Here is a 17,283-nt window from a genome sequence, read left to right on the forward strand (position 1 = left end):
TCTTTATGAAACTTCACCCTGTCTCGACACTTTCCTTCATCTCCAAAAACGTAACCACATCTCCATTTCCAACACCACCGAATAGTTAGAACAAAGAGCGTGGGCCGTGAGTCTCCCCAATCTGGTTCTCTCTTCACAAGGTTCTCAAATAGCCATTATAGGAGGGGAAGAGTAAAAAAGCGTTGATGTCTACTCGGGGGAACAAGTCTTGTCCATAACTCCGCAGCTGCCGGACAGTCCCAGTCCCGAAGCACGTGAAGGAACTTCTCTTCTCCACCTTTGCACAACGAACACAAACTGTTCTCACATTCGTCATGATCACCTGATGAATTACCAACCATAAGAAAACATGGACCCGTTCTGGGTTCATAACACTCCACATCTGCTGATACAAAGCTTCTATGTTCGGCCTCGGCACCGTGTTTCTAGTTAGGAATGCATAGGCTGATTTCACTGTGAATAAGCCATTTTTACTCTCTCCCCACGACATTCTGTTTCTGGCACCAGTCACTTCATCAATCACCACTGAAGCCAATCTCACACAAGCCAAAAATTATAATACTCGCACAAGGCAAATCAAGTAGTGAGTAGGGACAAAAGACCAAGTATTCGACTTGCGTCCTGACCTACTCCAAAATACCATTACATTGAATTGAATATTTAGCTAGAAATGAGATTTGTTTCGACAAGTCATATATTATTATTATTATTTATTTTTGAACGCAAATCATATACTGTATTATTTTATATAACGGTTTTAAGCTACAAAAGACTGAAATTATGTTTAATTTAGCTATTATTATATTTCTTTTATGGGCAAAACCCAAAACCCTATAGATCTTACTTCCCACAACCGACGTGCTCCGGGCCAAATCAGCGAGTGAGTCGGGTCAAAATCAAAGTCGTCGAAAAATTCACCTGAGAAAAGATGTTTGCGAGGCGGTTCACTTCTGCTGTCTTCAAACGATCATCTTCAACCTCAAGGTACCAGATCCAGACTCCGATTTCACTTTGTGAGCTTTGTTACTCGTTTTCATTTGACCATGGAATTCGATTTTTCGTTGCAATTGAGTGAGTGAGTGAAGTTTCTAGAGAAAGAAACGCGATTCAAATCTGTGATCTGGATAAGCTCCATCATTTTCTGACTCTTTAGCTGTTAAATATATGACCAGCTCCTCCGACAAAGCAGCGAAAGAAAATGGGACGTTGGGCTCTTTTGGTCGCAAGGCAGTGTCTTTTGTCTTGATTACAGTCACTGGTGGTGTTGCTTTGAGTGCTCTCGATGACCTTTCTATCTATCGCGGTTGTAGCAGGTAATTAACATTAAAGAAACGAAAATGCATTGTACTCCGACATTTATATTTGAGTGACTGAGTTGAGAAGCAAGTGAATGATTTTTAGTTAGACAACAGATTTTGTTTAATCCTTTAGTTGAATATATACGGATTAACATGGGAAGACAACAAACCAATATTCAGCTCTTTTAAGTAGTTCATTCGATGCTGTAACCAACATCTTTGTCTTGTTTTTGTGCATCTAGTTAGCAAGAAACCTTTTACTTGAGAGCACCGTTTCGACATTGCTCACTGCGAAGCCCCCTTTAACAAGGATTTAGTCTGATATTTCGTTTGTATTCTTCTTCCTGTCTTCACTAGGAATCACTTAAGAAGCCGTAATAATGTCCAGAACAATATCATTATGAGTTCTACTATGTGCACCTTTTGTTATTTTGTTGTGCATTCTATCATGAATAACTCTTTGTACGAAATTTCTTCTCCTTGTATTACTAAATTTCTGACATGACATGATTTTGAAGAATGTGGAAGTGGCATTGGTGATTTCTCAAAATGGTTGGTCTTTTGTGTGCTTAACTTTCAGTAAGGCCATGGAAAAGGTGATGAGGAATAAGGCTATGATCGAAGCCATAGGAGAGCCTATTGAGAAAGGGCCATGGTACAATGCCTCACTAGCTGTTTCTCAGCAACGGCACTCTGTGTCTTGTTCCTTTCCTGTGGTTGGCCCACAAGGCACTGGAATCCTGCATCTCAAAGCTGTTCGCAACGGAGGTAAATATTCTCAGAACGCCTATATGATGATGATGATGATGATGATGATGATGATGGTTCTCACTAATGAATCTCCTTGTTGCTTTTGCTTTTGGGTTTCTTTGGAACAGAAGATAGCTTGTTTGGGTTTCTACAGCAAAGGGAGTGGGACATTCTCATAATGGACGCACTTGTCCACGTCCCTTCAAACGATGGACCCCAACAAACCTTGAGAATCGACATCTCTGACTTTGCTCCTCCTTCGGCTGCTACAGACTACAAACCTTCAGAACCAGAAAAGCCAGAGAAGAGCTAGGGGAGAAAGAATACTACACGTAAAGCTTTGTGGAGCTCCTGGCTAGAGTTTTATTCCACTCCATAATTTCTCATGCCACCAGCATACCTTGAATTTTTTATTTACTGATAATAAAACAAAACCACATCCGGTTTAGTACTATACAAAAGTTACAATACATGATTGGTAAATCATAGCACTGATTTGAGCTAAACTTGAAAAGGGTAACTCTGTCATTATTAATCTCTGTGGGTTGCTGAAACTGATACAACAATATGCTCAAACAAACTGATCTCTATGAACCTGGAGAAACTACATTTTTGATAACAATACAACAGCAAAACATAAATCAATTTTTGACCGTATAATAATAATAAACCAAAAGCTATATGTAAACAAAATGTTGGTTGGTTCTGTCTCTTTTTTTTTTATTACTGTGTCTTATCTCTCTGTTCACTCTTCCATGAATTCTTAGCTGCATCTGCCGTAATGGTCGTGCCTCCTCCATTGCTTTCACCACTGCTATCTTCTCCAGGCTTTGGTTTCGAGAAGAACGGGTCCCACACGTGTCCCCCAGCTTCCCGTTGGCCTTCCTCCAGCAACGCATACTTCCAGCTGTTCTCCTCCACGAAGTTGTCATACTCGGTTCGACCTTCGATCATGTTCTTCCTTAACCGAGTCACCTTGTCTATGATAGCCTCCACCGAGACATCAAATGCATCCTTCAGCGTCTCCAGCTCTGATCTCGGGTCTGCGTAGATCAGCCCTGGGATGAGGTTTATCACGTTCTCTCTCATGATCTTGACCTGCTCTGGTGGAATCTGGAGAAGTCTTTCCTCTATGCTCATGTTCCTCTTCCGAATATCATCTTCAGGGATGAACACCGAGTAGGTTGTGTAGTTCTTGGGTAGATGCCAGGTGTACTGAGTGTAGGCTGAGCCCGGGTGGAAGAAGACAGGTATGCAGCCTGCAAGCATCGAGTCAAAAGCCGATCTCCGAGTGTAAGAGTCTCCCTGTGGCTGCAGACAGAAGAGAGAGCCTTGGAACATTTGCATAATGCTGCTCGGCGCATGACACTTGCTCTCCCCAAAATCGCATTCCAGCAGCTTCCCAACCTTTGAGTTTCTGCACTGATCAATGATCTGCCCTCTGATGGACTTGGGGTTGTCGGGTCGCGGGGCTCCTGCAAAAGAGAACAGCCACTTCCTGTCGAGGTTTCTCATCCTCTCTTGCCACTCAAACACCTCAGAGTCCTTCGCTGGATGGAAGTAGGTCGGGTAAGGGATCCCGAAATCGTTAGCGTTCCATGGACTAGACTCGACGACAAGCATAGACATGTTCTTGGCAGCTGGCAAGAAGAGAAGCTTGTTCCCCCAATCAGTTTCTTCTTCAGACAACCTCCTGAAGTCCCAAGTGATCCTACCCGCCACGAGGAAATGGTCTTTACCTCTCATGATCTCCCACTCAGGCCGCTTCATGAGCCAATCAACCAGCTCAAGAGAAGCAGCGTCCCTGGTAGAGATGTTGTACCCCCACAGGTACCTAGCAACGTCGAAACCAGCGTAAAAAGGAACAAAAATGGCAGCAGCGAGGGAAGAGTCGTTGGTCAAGCATTTGTACTGTTTCATCCGGTTGCTGAAGATGACGTCAACAGCGAACTGATTAGTGGCGTACCAGCCTTGATCAGAGAAGACGCCTTCGACATTCTCAAGAGGAGGGCCAAGGCCAGCGTTGGTGGTGAACTTGCACATGTTGGTCCAGAGGCTAAGCTTCTTACAGTCTCTAAGCATATCCTCGTTGAACTTGGCGGGGAGATCGTGAACGTAGATGTACTTGCCCCCACAGGGATCACTCTTGTTGTCTGCTGTCTTCAACGCTCTTACAAACGGAAACTCCTGTTTCTCCACTATAGGAGGGAGTGTTGTTACTAAAGGCTCTTTCTCTTTGGGAGGATCGAGAGGGAACTTATCTACTCGAAGAGAGATTGATGATGATGGTTGAGGTTGAGGTTGCAGCTGGATCTGTTTCTCAGCAAAATGGAAGTAGAAGAGGAGCGCCCAGAAAAGGAGTGATAAAGAGACCAACAAATAGATTCGATTGTTCTGATTCTTCCCGTCGTTGCCCTTCTCCGTTGGCTCTGCAGGAGCAGCTTCTGCTGAGCGACGCCTCATCGCAACCCTCGGAGTCATGCAGAGTGTTTCAAGATCACAACAACATTTGATACTTTCCCAAATCCTAAAGAGAGGTAGTAGCGAATCAAAGCTAAATCTGAGCTCACAAGTAGAGAAACAAAAAAAAACTCCAACCCAAGCTAAGTAGAAAATAAGCAGATTTGGGATTGTACCGACAAGGGATCTACGGAAGCAACAAGGAAGAAGAACACAGCTTTTGTTCCTTCAGGCAAATAAAAGAAAGATCTAAGAAAGAGAGGGAGAGAGAGAGAATAACAACAGAGTATTTAATGTAGTTTTCAGAGCGCACGTTAGTCGGATTGCTAAATCTGCGCCGTAAGTTCTTCTTCTAGCTTGTCGGTGGCCAGTGGGACCTTGCCACGTATGTTATTTATTTGCTGACATGTCGGCTACAGAGGTCTATGAGGTCAGCTTTGTAACCTTCCCCTTCTTTGACTCAACTTCTTCGCTCGTAACGTAATTATTCCGGCGAGCGCGTGGAAATGACTCCACGTGTCCTGATGTAATAGGTTGTTTATACGCAGAAACGGCGAAATTTAATAGCGAAGCTAAAGCAGTAACACGTTGTGACATGATGATTATTTCAAGTTTAAGCCCCATCATTTGACCGACTTTTTCCCCCGCTAATTAAGTATTTCCATGACATGAGTACATAACTCTTGACCACTCTGTTTAAATCGTGTGCTATTTTGTGTATTAGAGCTTTTAGAATAGTTTGGTTAGGAATCTTTTTTCATTGGGACCAAAGAGATATTCATCATAATGTCCAACTAAGTGATGATAGTAAGCACGTAAAAAGTTCTGCTAAAACATCTGAAACTACTCTGAATTTAAATCAGAGACATTCGCTTGCGAACTCTCTTACTAGCTGATTATTTGGAATTTAAGTTGTTTTTAAAGCTAATTTAAGTCTTTTTTTTTTTTTTTGAGAAAAGCTAATTGAAGTCTTGAGTTTTGTTTTTGTGTGATTTTTTTTTTTTTGGTAAAATATGTTCCTAAAATAACTTGTTGCATGGTATACATGTCGAATTTGCGTTGGGTATTTGCACTTGAACTTCAGAAATGTGTGCCGTCTGCGTCGGTGGTGTCGGAACTGATGAATTTGTATATATTTTCGAAGTGTTAAATGGAGAAGACTTCGTATGGATCTCACTCCTCATAGTCATAAATAACAAACCGAGCACCATACACAAAAATAAACGTAAGCTTTAAAGGGACAAACGTGGCCGTGGGAGTGGGGAAGTTTGTGCTCCCCAATGTACAACTCACATGGATAGCACCACCCAAGTACTTGCATTTAACATTATTATTTATTTCTTTATAATACAGATTGATGCGAGTAGTAATGGCCTAGCATTAACTTTCTTCTTCCAACTATAGAAATGCATTTTTCTTAACTTTTGATGCTTCAAGTTGAATTATTCGTTACAATTGGTGGACATGCAAAGGGTGATTTGCAAAAGTAGGGTTCGCATATGAATTGACCAAATTCATACTAATTGAAAAATATATATTCCTGAAAGATTCTCGAGTTAATAATAGCAGATGAAATGGTCCTCTGGTCATCCAATGGGTGACCGGCTAAATGCATATTTAGTAAGAAAGATTTTGATTGACACTTGCTGTTTTTTTTTTTTTAAATTCCTAAATTCAATACTTAAAGTAGTTATAATCCGGTCGCTGAGAGTGTGATTGGGTACGTAGGTAGTGCTTACTACAACTCAGAATTCCGCAGCCTCGGTGACTTTCGTCACGTTTGCACCACTAGACAGACTTCTACCCAATATACATGATACCGGTATCTAACATATTTCTTTGCTTCTATCTGGACAAATGTAAAAGTAACACAACATAATAATCTTTTTTTAACCCTTACAGTATCAAATTCTTGAAATTCAATCCAAATTTTAAGATAGATTTAGATAATTGATTCCACCAATTCCTGATTCAGGTCCGGGATAATCTTCTTCACCTTCCAATTTTTTTTGGGATAACTCAAAATGTGTCTGCACTATTCCTTCGGGGACATGATATTTAGATCTATATGCTTTACTTGGATATTGAGGTTTCCCAAAGTTCTATATTATCTACAGCTAGAAGCAAAGTGCTATATCCTACTATTTGCATAACTAGATTCATGGGTTAACCGAGTTAAAATATCCTAAAGGTGTACTTCAAATCTCTCAGGGTTTTAACCACAGATATAAGTTGAAACCCCATGGCTTTAGTTATACTCAATGGCAAAGTAACACATGAAGTTTGAAACGAACCAGAAACTGCATAATTCCTAAGGGGACCAAAACGCCACATCAAGACAGATGACATCCCCACTCTAACTTATGATCCCGTTGATGGGTTATACTTTTTTCTCCACATCACAACAAAGAGGAGAACCATTCTATTATTGCCACAAGCAAATGAAAAGACATCAAAATACCAAATCTGGTTTTCGCGGTATCACTGTGACACTTGCATGAAAAAAATTAGTCCAGGAAAACGACCTTGGAGCAGAAGCAGCATCAATTGTAGAAGTCTGTCGGTATCTTTTCACTGACTGTAGAACCGAAATTAGGACCACCCTTGCGATATTGGATAAGAAACTCGACTGGATATCCCTTCAATTTATGAGGGACAAGGTCCAAATCCTGAAACGTCAAGGCTGAAAATAGCCATTGTGTCGAATAACAAAGGAGTCAGACTCAAACGCTCATGAGAAAGAACACATTTCACTTCTGTGAAAAAAACTACTTACCCTCGTCAGATACAAGTGTATCGGTTGTAAGCGCATTGATTTGATCCAGATTGAAGATCTGGGGAGAGGGTAGAGGGAACGGGACTTTGTTCACCATGAAATCCCGAGGACCCGCCATTGCCTAAGAACAGATTGTAACATATATGAAACTGGTACCATTTGAAGAACAAACAAAAATCCCTAAATATTTAGGCTTCTATAGTTCTAATTGGCTTCAGATACGCTTTTGACTGACAAAGTAGCACATAAAAAATCAATGAAGTTTCTACCACAAATGGTGAACAATTTGATCTGTTACCTTAGCAATTGGAAATGGAAGCTTCACATATCGAGGCCATTCACGAATCATGTCAAACATGATCTCTGCCTGCAAGGAAATTTTTTGAAAATCAAGCCCATTGAACTGCCACAGTGACAGAGAGAATTAAGGACAATAAGAATTTACCAAATCATGAGGTGTAAAGACATCAGGACCACCCAATTCATAGGTTTTCCCCATGCTAGAGCCATCATCCTTTAGAGCTGCAACGATTGCAGCAGCAACATCAACCACATATACGGGCTGGAATCTGTAATGATGTTATGGTTAGTGAAAGAAATGGATCTTCGTCACTGTAGGTTGCTGTGAACGGGTGAAAAGAATAAGATAAAGGTTTAGGACATACTTGTTGGTCCCACCACCTATGAGCGGGAGGAAACCGTATTTTTTAACGAACATTGCCCAGGGGTTCAAGATCCTGTCCTCTGTACCAATCATGGTCGCAGGTCTCATGACTGTCGCCTAGGAAACAAATATAAATCAGGAAATGACTAGAAGCAGCAGGCTTATGACAAACTACGTATAAGCCTACATTGTTGCTTTAAAATTTTATGAGATTTAGAGTTTAATAATAACATCATATACTGTTTTCCAGTTCTACACAAGAAAAAAAGTAAAGGATCTACCTCATATCTGGATTAGTAGAATAATATAGTAGGATGATAATTATAGAAGAGAGAGTTATGTGTGCTGAAAACTGGATAAGTTTACCTCAGGCAGCGCGCTCAAGACAGCTTCCTCAGCAGCAGCCTTTGCTCTCTGCATTCTTGAAGGAGATGATACAGAAGCTCCCAGACAAGAAACTTGAATAAATCTCATTATCCCACCATGTTCCTTTGCCACCTGAAACAACAAATCCACAAATCCCCAATCTAATTAGAGATAACCAAAACAGCATGCCGTAGCAGTCCTTTCAGAAGTACACAACAGTTCGAAAAAATGGAAATTTCTTCACCACATTATCCAGGGAAAAAAATCTCAGGATTCAAACACATACCAATGCAAGTTTCTCGGCCATGTGATGGTTCACCTCTTCGAAACTGAAATTTCTGGTCTCGTACTCTCTTCCTGAGGATTAGAAGAGATATCATCCAATAAGTAAGAGAACAGTGTTGCTTATTAAAAGATCTAAGAATATATACAAAATAAGTACCAATTAGATTGATAACAACATTAGCCTTTGCCATGACAGCCTTAATAGAGTCTTCATCTCTTGGATCAAATTTCATCGGCACTACCTGGAAACAAACAAACATTAAACAAATTGTTGATCCATCAAAGCATAATATTCCAAAAAAAATGTATGTTTGAGACATACCCTTAACAGCAATGTGTCAAAAAAAAAAGAAAAAGAAAACATATTACCTGTCCTAAGTCTCCCATCAACTTGAGATGTCGAGGATTGTCCTCAGAGCCTCGGAAAGGAACTAGCACTTGCGATCCCATTTTAGCTGGAGCAAGGAGATTGATTAGAAGTAATTAGAAAACCACCAAATGTTAAGGAAGAAAACAAGACTGAATCTCTCAAATCACCTAGCTGCTGCACAAGATAACGACCAAGAAACCCAGTGGCTCCAAACACCGTAGCTACAATCCCACTGCCAAAAACAAAGGAGGAGAAATCAAAAGATGATACGTTTTATCTGTAAACAGAAATATCTCATGCAAACTTGACAAATTCTCTATACTGAAGCTACATAAAACCCCTAAAGATGATACATTTCTACACAAAGTAAATTAAATTTCATGAAAGCTAAGCAAAAATGTAATCATGCATTATCCTAACACACACCAATAACATTTTGGTCTTGACAGCATTCCTTTGGGAACCAAAACCCTCATAAGAGAAAAATGATATACCTCACGGAGGATCTGCCACCAGTACCCTTGCGAGCGAGGTGTCCAACGCCCTTTGTAGCCAGGGAAGATGAGTAGCGACGATTATCACTTCCATTAACTGAAGAAGGAAACCATATATTAAGAACCCTAGAAATGCGAAACAAATTAAATCAATCGCAGAAACTTAACGGTGATCTGAGACTCCATGGAGCGATCTGGGAGAAGATGATGAATAGATCGAAGCTCCTCCGGAGAGAGGCCGCTGAATTAATCTCCTGGAAACTGCCTGCATCTTCGTCCTCACTTGCACGATCGATAGAGACAACAAACACAGATGAGAGAGAGAGAGAGAGAGAGAGAGATGGATTTGCTGCCGCGAAATACAGGTAATGGGCCGGGCCCAAACATATGATTTTGGTCTCTTAAATTAAACCTATGTTCTTCACAATGGCAAACTTATGTTTGGCACGAAACCACGTCGTTTTGTGTTCGGGTCCTTTTTTTTTTTTTATATTTCAGTTCGGGTTTGAGTTTGGTTTTGATAAACTGCCCAAGCCAAATGACTATTTGGTTCAGTAATAGCTGCTAATCTCTCTTTGTATATGATTCAAAACATGGCTTCTCACTGGTTTTTGTTTTCTTTGGCCAAACAAGCATTCGGCTACATAGCTCTTGTATCCAATTTTTGATTTGGTAATATATATATATTTACCTCTTATAAAAAAATAATCAAACAAAATATACAAACTTGCTTACAAATTACGAGTCCGGCATTGGATAAGGTATATGATTTTATATGATATCAAATCAAATTATAACACACCAAACTAGTGTGCTTCGGTTTGTTTGCAAGAACCGGAGGTTTTCTCATAAAGTTTTTTTTGAACTTATTTTACTTGAGAAGCAAGCAAGAAAGATGCTTCTTCCTGGATAACCTTCCATGCGTCCATCACGTGCTTCTCCTCCGTCAGTGGTGCTCCTATGGCCAAACGTAGTACGAATTTTCCAGACAAGGTCTGTTTGCCACGGAAAAACCAAATACATATATATACACACCTTAGTTTAACAATATTATCCAACAAAGATGAAAGAAGAACAAAAGAGAGAGAGAGACTTACAGTGTGAGAAATGAAGAGTTTCCCCGAAGAGTTCACTGCGTCTAGGAGGCTGCGGTTTAGGTTGTTGCATGTTTTTTCATCGTTATCAACAGCTGCTATACGGAAACAGACCAGAGAAAAGATCCTAGGAGTCACAACCTGCCACACAAAAAAGAAGGCGTTATATATATCTCGTTGTTGTCAAAGAATCATTTTCCAGAAGGTTTTGAGCATTAATTTTACAGATACCTCAAAGTTAGGATCTTGAGAGACAAGCTGTTCGAGATCTTTGGCCAGTTTGATATGGTTTCTTATATAGCTCTTCAAGGTCTCAGCTCCATACAGCCTTAAAACCATCCATAGTTTCAATGATCTGTTCAAAACACACACAAAGTCTCGGAATATTGTATATAGATGTGCCAGATGGTTCCTGTGCTAAACTTTAAATGTAACCTGAATCTTCTTCCGAGAGGGATTTGCCAATCTTTGTAGTCAACAACCAAGTTTGCTTGAGAAGCCTGCCAAAACACACACACACAAAAAAAAAGTTGGTAAATAAATAATAGTAAGATTTAAATCAAAAATAATTTCAGACCTTGTTTTTGAGAAACTCTGGATTTGTTGAAAGAGCTTCAGTGAGAGCATACCGATCCTGTTTTTTTTTTATCACAACTTTAGTTTTTCAGTAAGCAACGAGAAGAAAGTAATAGGGCATATCGTACCTTCACCCAAAGAAGGGAACAATCGAAGTTGGTGAGGAACCATTTATGAGCATTCATGTTAAATGAGTCTGCAGTTTCTACTCCGTCAATGTACTGCCTATACTCTGGACATATACAAGCACTTCCAGCGTACGCTGCATCCACGTGAAACCACATCTCATTGCTCTGAGAATGCAGTCAAGAGAAACAGCATCAGTTTTATATGGTATTAAGTTCTTTATGAAAATTGTCAGAAAATAGATAACCTTTGCGATCTTTCCCAGTTCAGCTAGTGGATCAACTGCTGTTGAAGAAGTTGTTCCAACCTGCAAATAAATAAATAAAAAACTGAGTTTTTCAGAAAAAGCAGGCTTTCAAGTGGGTAAGTAAGTAACAGGTTAGCTAGTGCTTCTTACAGTGCCACATAAGAAGAATGGAATCAATCCAGCTTCAAGATCCCCAGAAACAGCTTCTTGAAGCGACTCTGGACGCAGAGCATAATTTGTAGAGGAATCTGTTTTCAGCATTCTGCAGTTCTCTAGATGTATTCCAGCTATCTGTCAAAGAACAAAAACCAGCAGAAACTTAGTTTCTTTTAACAAAATTTTCTTTGAACACAACTGCCAAAATTAACCTGGCAAGCTTTCAGTAAAGAAGAATGTGTCTGGTCAGAGGAGTAGACAACGAGCTTCTCAAGCGCCTTCTTGCCAAGGCTTCTTAAGACCTTGTCGCGGGCAGCAATCATAACAACAAGAATAGCTTCACTAGCTGTCCCTTGGATGACTCCACCACCATTCCCTACAACAAGGCAACTTAGATAAGTAGTTCTTAATCAATAAAAAAGATTATTCTGACAAGTATAAAACCTCTGGATAGAAACTGCTCTGGCAGGTTGAGAAGTTTGGCAAACCAATCAAGAACGATCATCTCGAGCTCAGTGGCAGCTGGAGAAGATACCCAACTAAAACCAACAATATTGAGAGCAGCACTCAACATCTCACCCAAGAACCCTGCAACGCTGCTGTTAGCAGGGTAATAAGCAAAGAAACTAGGGCTTTGCCAGTGCGTTACTCCAGGCAATATCTTCTCCTTCACATCTGCAGAAAAACAAAACTCATATCAGAAACGGTCCAAAAAAAACTAGGAAGTGGGTATTCAGTTAGTTAAATTCACCGTCAAGAACTTGTTCCAGGGTTTCAGGTTGGTCTGGTGCTGAATCAGGCAAAAGATTATGAAGATAACCAGGCTGTATCAGAGACAAGTAAAATATCAACATTATTGTGAATAAAACCAAGAGAGATTCAAACACACAAACTTTGACAAAAGCCTAACAATGTCAATTTGGTTAAACCCTCACATGGAAAAAATATAGCAAAGTATGAAACTTTTTTCAGAGCCTAAGTCTCTCATAATCGGAGTTCTACATAAACATTGAACAGATTGAATAAAACCCACTTCAAATTGAAAAGAGAGTGGACCTGAACTTGGCTAAGGACAGGGAAAGTCTCGATGGTTTTGTAATAATCGGCAATGAAATCGACCATTCGATGTCCGTACTCTCTCAGTTGCTCTGAGTCCATCGGCTTCAACGCCTTGTTGCTACTACCATTTTCCCTGTTACCATTCAATTAAAAGAAAATGGATTTACTCATACAAAAAGGGGTTCCCAAATTTCCAAGAACAAACATACATACATCTTTTGTAGTTTACGTCTCGGGAACAAGAGCTTTCTGAAATCTGAATGGTTTGGGTTCAGCAAGCCTAGATATTTCTTATTATAGGATACCAAAATATTATAAGAACTTTAATAAATAAATCAAATATTCATTTAATATTTTGATATAATATTTCCAAATATTAAAACTTAAAAGTATTATTAAAGAATTTGAAATGAGTTTGTATCCAGAAAATTTTGAACAAAGTTATAAACTCTATGTGAATCTGATTATTACTAATTTAATCCGAGTGATATATCTATTATATTATTTGAGAATTGATTTTGCCGATTTATCAAATTATCTATAATTTTATGTTAAATCATTAATATTATATTTTCGTAATTATCTCAAAAAAAAAAAAAATATGTCATTATATTCAATATAGTTAATTAATGGATACTAAGTTACTAACTTATCATCAGTCATTATTTTTAAATGATTTTTCTAATTTATCAAATTCTTCATGATTTTAGGATGATTCATTAGTTTTAATAAACATTTTTTAAACTATTCATTTAAAAAAACGTTTTTTTTGTAATTATCTTACTATATATATAAATATATCATTATATTCAATATAATTAAACAGTGGATATTAACTTAGGATGAGTCATAAGTTTTTTTAACATCTAATTAATTATGCTATTGCAGCAATGAGAAATATTATGTAGACCGACTCTACAGCCGACAATTCTACCACCTTATGAGAATATACATCTAATTGTGCCATTTCGAACCGTCCTATGAGATCCATGTTCGATGGTACGTTCTACACCATGATGAAAATCTTGTGTAATTTTTTTTTCTCTCCATGATCTGCATAATTTGTATTTTCTAAGTCATCAATTTTAATAAATAACTTTTAATGATTATATCAAGGGAAATATCCTAGGATAGCATTAAAAAAATTTATGTCACAAATATAGACTCTAACAATCAAAATGACCAAAATGCTTCACTAAAGAGGTAAATATACACTTATACCCCTAGGATTAACTAATCCAAACTTTAGGGTTTAGAGTTAAGGGGTAGAGATTTGGGATTGAGGTTTAAATTTTTATAAATAAAAATAAATATTAAAAATTTGAAAATAAAAATTTTAAAAAATAGTTTAAAAAAGTTTTTTCGAATTACAAAAGGAAAATTTGAAAAAATAAATAAATAAAAAATTCGAAAAAAAATTTAAAAACAAAAAAAAATTATAAGAAAGTTCGAATTTTTTTAATTTTTTTTATATATCTAGGGTATTAATGTCTTCTTACCTATTAAATGAAATATTTTGGTCATTTTTCCTCTTTGTGGTCTATTTGTGTGACCAAAACTTGAAAATGGTCTATTTAGAAGAATTGCCCTTATATCAGTATATGTATATATATTTATTGTATTCAATATAATTAATTAATGGATATTAACGATACATACATAAGCTCTCAGAAGAAATAATAATTTCTTTCAATGAAATATTTTAAGAGGAAACATGTTTGAATTGGATACTATGATCTATGATTATTTCTGAAAACTCTGAAAACTTGAAAAATCTGAATCCTTAATCACTGATGGAATCAGATTAGGTGTTGCTTTTGATGTCGTCACTTAGATCATCTCCAAAAAAAAGACTCTATAACTTCAAATATGAAGTTTTTTGCTCTCCAAAAAGAAAATTCAAAACTTCAAATTTAATTTGAAGTTTTGAAGACTGAAACTCTATATTAGAAGTTTCACTATTCAAAACTTCAAATTTTAAGTTTTATATTTTTATTTGCATTTTGGTCTCTACAATCACACATCACCTTTATGATTCATAAATATTTTCTCGTTTATTGTTTTAATCCTTAAAAAACTATATCTCATAAATATTTTAAATTTTGTTTACATATTTTAAATTTTACACATAAAATTAAATAAAACTTTAAAATAAGATTTAAAATATTTTAAGCTAAATTTAGACAACAATAATATACAAAAAAAAACTTAACAAATATATTTTAAAAAGTTACATGAAGACATATCTATTACACAAATTTAAATATTACAATTACACTAATAGTCATGTAAGTTTGATCTGGAACCTTCAAAATTTTTAAATATTGTCCAAATTTAATTTTTTTGTGTAACTGAAGATGGTTGTTGTTGACGTCTTTTTCGTACAATTCTTTTTTGTTCATTTCAAATATATTCACGAGTATTAATATCATTGAAAAGAAATTAGTCTTTTAGCAATATTTTATGTTTCTCTTTTACTTTCTTGTTGCAGTCTAATATATTTACAAATATCAGTATTACCCGATTTCAACAACTTTTAGCTCGTAATCTACAAAGTAAAAATGAGGAGAGCCATTTTTACTTCGAAATGCACTAATAGATCATATATGCATTACGAAAATCATTTTATGAAATAATATGGTATTTTGTTTTGAAGTTTAATATTAATTAAGTTATTTTTATTTAAATTTTTATATTTTAATAGAATATTTTACTAATTAATATTGTTGTAATATGTTTATATATGTGCTAGTTATTTACAAAAGTTTTAAGAATTCAAATTAGTTATGAAAAATATAAAGACCATAATATAAAACATAAATAGTTTTGAAGTTGAGTTTGAAGTTTTACTTTTGCAGAAGAGCACCTTTAAACTTCAAATATAGAGTTTTGGAAACTTCAAAATAGAGTTCTCTTTTGGAGATGCTCTTACAACACATTATCCCAGATCAAATTCACTTGAAAATAATTTTGATTTTTCATGACAAAAGAGAGGAACAAAGAAAGTTACTTCAGTTATTTCAACTATTAATTTCTTTTATAAGTTATTACTGCGGGTATTCGTTTTTATATTTTTAAATAAACTAGATCTTTTCTCCGCGCTACGCGCGGAAAATATATTTAAATTTGTTATATTTATCATTTTTATTTGTATGTGAATTTTTGTATATTAAATTATATATAACTAATTTTAATTTTTTTTTTTATATTTTTAGTTTGAAGCAAGTATTTCTATTATATGTAACACAATTAACTAATAAAATATGAAGAATCAAGTCCGAGATTTTAGAGTTATGTAAAAAAATATAATTATGTATAGAACATAAAGTATCTTAGTTTAAAAGATCGGAATCTCATCTCGAATAAATTCACGAAAAAAAAGTACTCCAATAACCTACTTAAAATATAAAACCTTTTTTTCAAAAAAGCGTACTTAATAATATTATTTTACGTATAATAGTTGAAAACTGACAATTGAATGTCGATCTAGAATATTATTTTAATATATCTAATGGTAAAATATTAATTGTAATAAACAAATTTTGAATTTTGTAATATTACATGAATTAGAAGTCTTTAAAATCTAAAATCTATTTTATTAACATAATATATTTTTTATTCATTTATTATTTTGACGTTACAAAATATTTGCTTTAGTTTTATTTATATATTAATTTTTTAATAATTTAGTTTCTTTTTAAGTAATTTTAAAATTGTCAATAATAATATATTTAAAATTATTTATTTAAATATATTCAAATATGATGTCTCATTTTTATGTGTGTTTGCGTTGAGCATATTTAATTTGTAGTTTGTATATTTAATAACACCTTGTTGCGTGCCGTTCTATGGTTTTAATAAATGTGTTGTCATTTTATTTTTATTACTACTAACATAATTTTTTAGTGATCAATGATAATGTATTTTTAACGTTATGTATTATATTTTATCGTATATTTTCTAACTCTTCATGCTGGCACTTTTTTAGAATCATTTTAATTAGATATTAGGTCTAAAGATGTAAATAAAATTTTGTATGTTGTAAATTTAGACGTTTTAGTGTAACTGAGCACTATCAATTCTGGAAATTATATTATGATATTATTTTACTAAATCTTTCTTTCTGTGTATATTTTTTTATTTTATTTGATATTTTTACAATTTTATTGCCTTATTCTTTAATTGCAAAGATTTGATATTTCTAATTTTTGTTTCATATACCTTAAAAGTCTTTTGTTGTTTTTTGTTTGGTTTCTTTCTCCAATTACAATGTACGGTTCGACCGTTTCTTTTTTTTTTGGGGATCAAACTACTTATATCATCAGATAAAAAAGCTTACAGTCTAAGAATGGAGTGAGTATTTGTGCTAGAGAAAACTGATTTAACCACTTTTTTTTTTTGAACAAAAACTGATTTAACCACTAATATAGTGAAATATTATAATATTAGATGGTATGAGAACTCTTCTCTGTTGTCTTACGCTAGAGATAATTAAGTTGTTGTCAATTAATTTTATATTTTGTGATAACTGAAAGTACATATTTATGTCTTCCTTACATCAT

At 35.7% G+C, this 17,283-nt stretch overlaps 4 protein-coding genes across 4 annotated transcripts; 1 reads left to right on the top strand and 3 right to left on the bottom strand.

The window, feature by feature from the left end:
• Positions 1–755: 755 nt before the first annotated feature.
• BNAA07G00270D lies at positions 756–2,554 on the top strand. Its single transcript, XM_013797250.3, has 4 exons — positions 756–984; positions 1,173–1,313; positions 1,879–2,066; positions 2,177–2,554. The coding sequence occupies exons 1-4, from the start codon at positions 929–931 to the stop codon at positions 2,359–2,361; spliced, it is 570 nt and encodes a 189-aa protein (XP_013652704.1). The 5' UTR covers positions 756–928; the 3' UTR covers positions 2,362–2,554.
• On the bottom strand, positions 2,551–4,832 carry LOC106357566 (xyloglucan galactosyltransferase MUR3). Its single transcript, XM_013797249.3, has 2 exons — positions 4,685–4,832; positions 2,551–4,575 (listed from the first exon to the last, which is right to left on the bottom strand). Exon 2 carries the CDS (start codon positions 4,527–4,529, stop codon positions 2,772–2,774), a length of 1,758 nt encoding a protein of 585 aa, XP_013652703.1. The 5' UTR covers positions 4,530–4,575; positions 4,685–4,832; the 3' UTR covers positions 2,551–2,771.
• A 1,904-nt stretch (positions 4,833–6,736) lies between these two features.
• LOC106357569 (NADH dehydrogenase [ubiquinone] 1 alpha subcomplex subunit 9, mitochondrial) lies at positions 6,737–9,855 on the bottom strand. Its single transcript, XM_013797252.3, has 12 exons — positions 9,632–9,855; positions 9,464–9,560; positions 9,137–9,201; positions 8,969–9,054; positions 8,757–8,841; positions 8,601–8,671; positions 8,315–8,446; positions 7,950–8,065; positions 7,730–7,853; positions 7,583–7,651; positions 7,285–7,405; positions 6,737–7,191 (listed from the first exon to the last, which is right to left on the bottom strand). The coding sequence occupies exons 1-12, from the start codon at positions 9,732–9,734 to the stop codon at positions 7,052–7,054; spliced, it is 1,209 nt and encodes a 402-aa protein (XP_013652706.2). The 5' UTR covers positions 9,735–9,855; the 3' UTR covers positions 6,737–7,051.
• Positions 9,856–10,157: 302 nt separating this feature from the next.
• LOC106357568 (phenylacetaldehyde synthase-like) lies at positions 10,158–13,030 on the bottom strand. The gene is made up of 13 exons (XM_013797251.3): positions 12,935–13,030; positions 12,719–12,854; positions 12,414–12,486; positions 12,107–12,337; positions 11,875–12,038; positions 11,657–11,797; positions 11,507–11,566; positions 11,262–11,426; positions 11,135–11,191; positions 10,993–11,057; positions 10,789–10,912; positions 10,561–10,698; positions 10,158–10,458 (listed from the first exon to the last, which is right to left on the bottom strand). Coding segments are annotated over exons 1-13 (1,485 nt in total). The 5' UTR covers positions 12,937–13,030; the 3' UTR covers positions 10,158–10,329.
• Between the last annotated feature and the right edge of the window lie 4,253 nt (positions 13,031–17,283).

The sequence above is a fragment of the Brassica napus genome, chromosome A7 (assembly GCF_020379485.1).
Source record: "Brassica napus cultivar Da-Ae chromosome A7, Da-Ae, whole genome shotgun sequence".
Classification (NCBI taxonomy): domain Eukaryota; kingdom Viridiplantae; phylum Streptophyta; class Magnoliopsida; order Brassicales; family Brassicaceae; genus Brassica; species Brassica napus.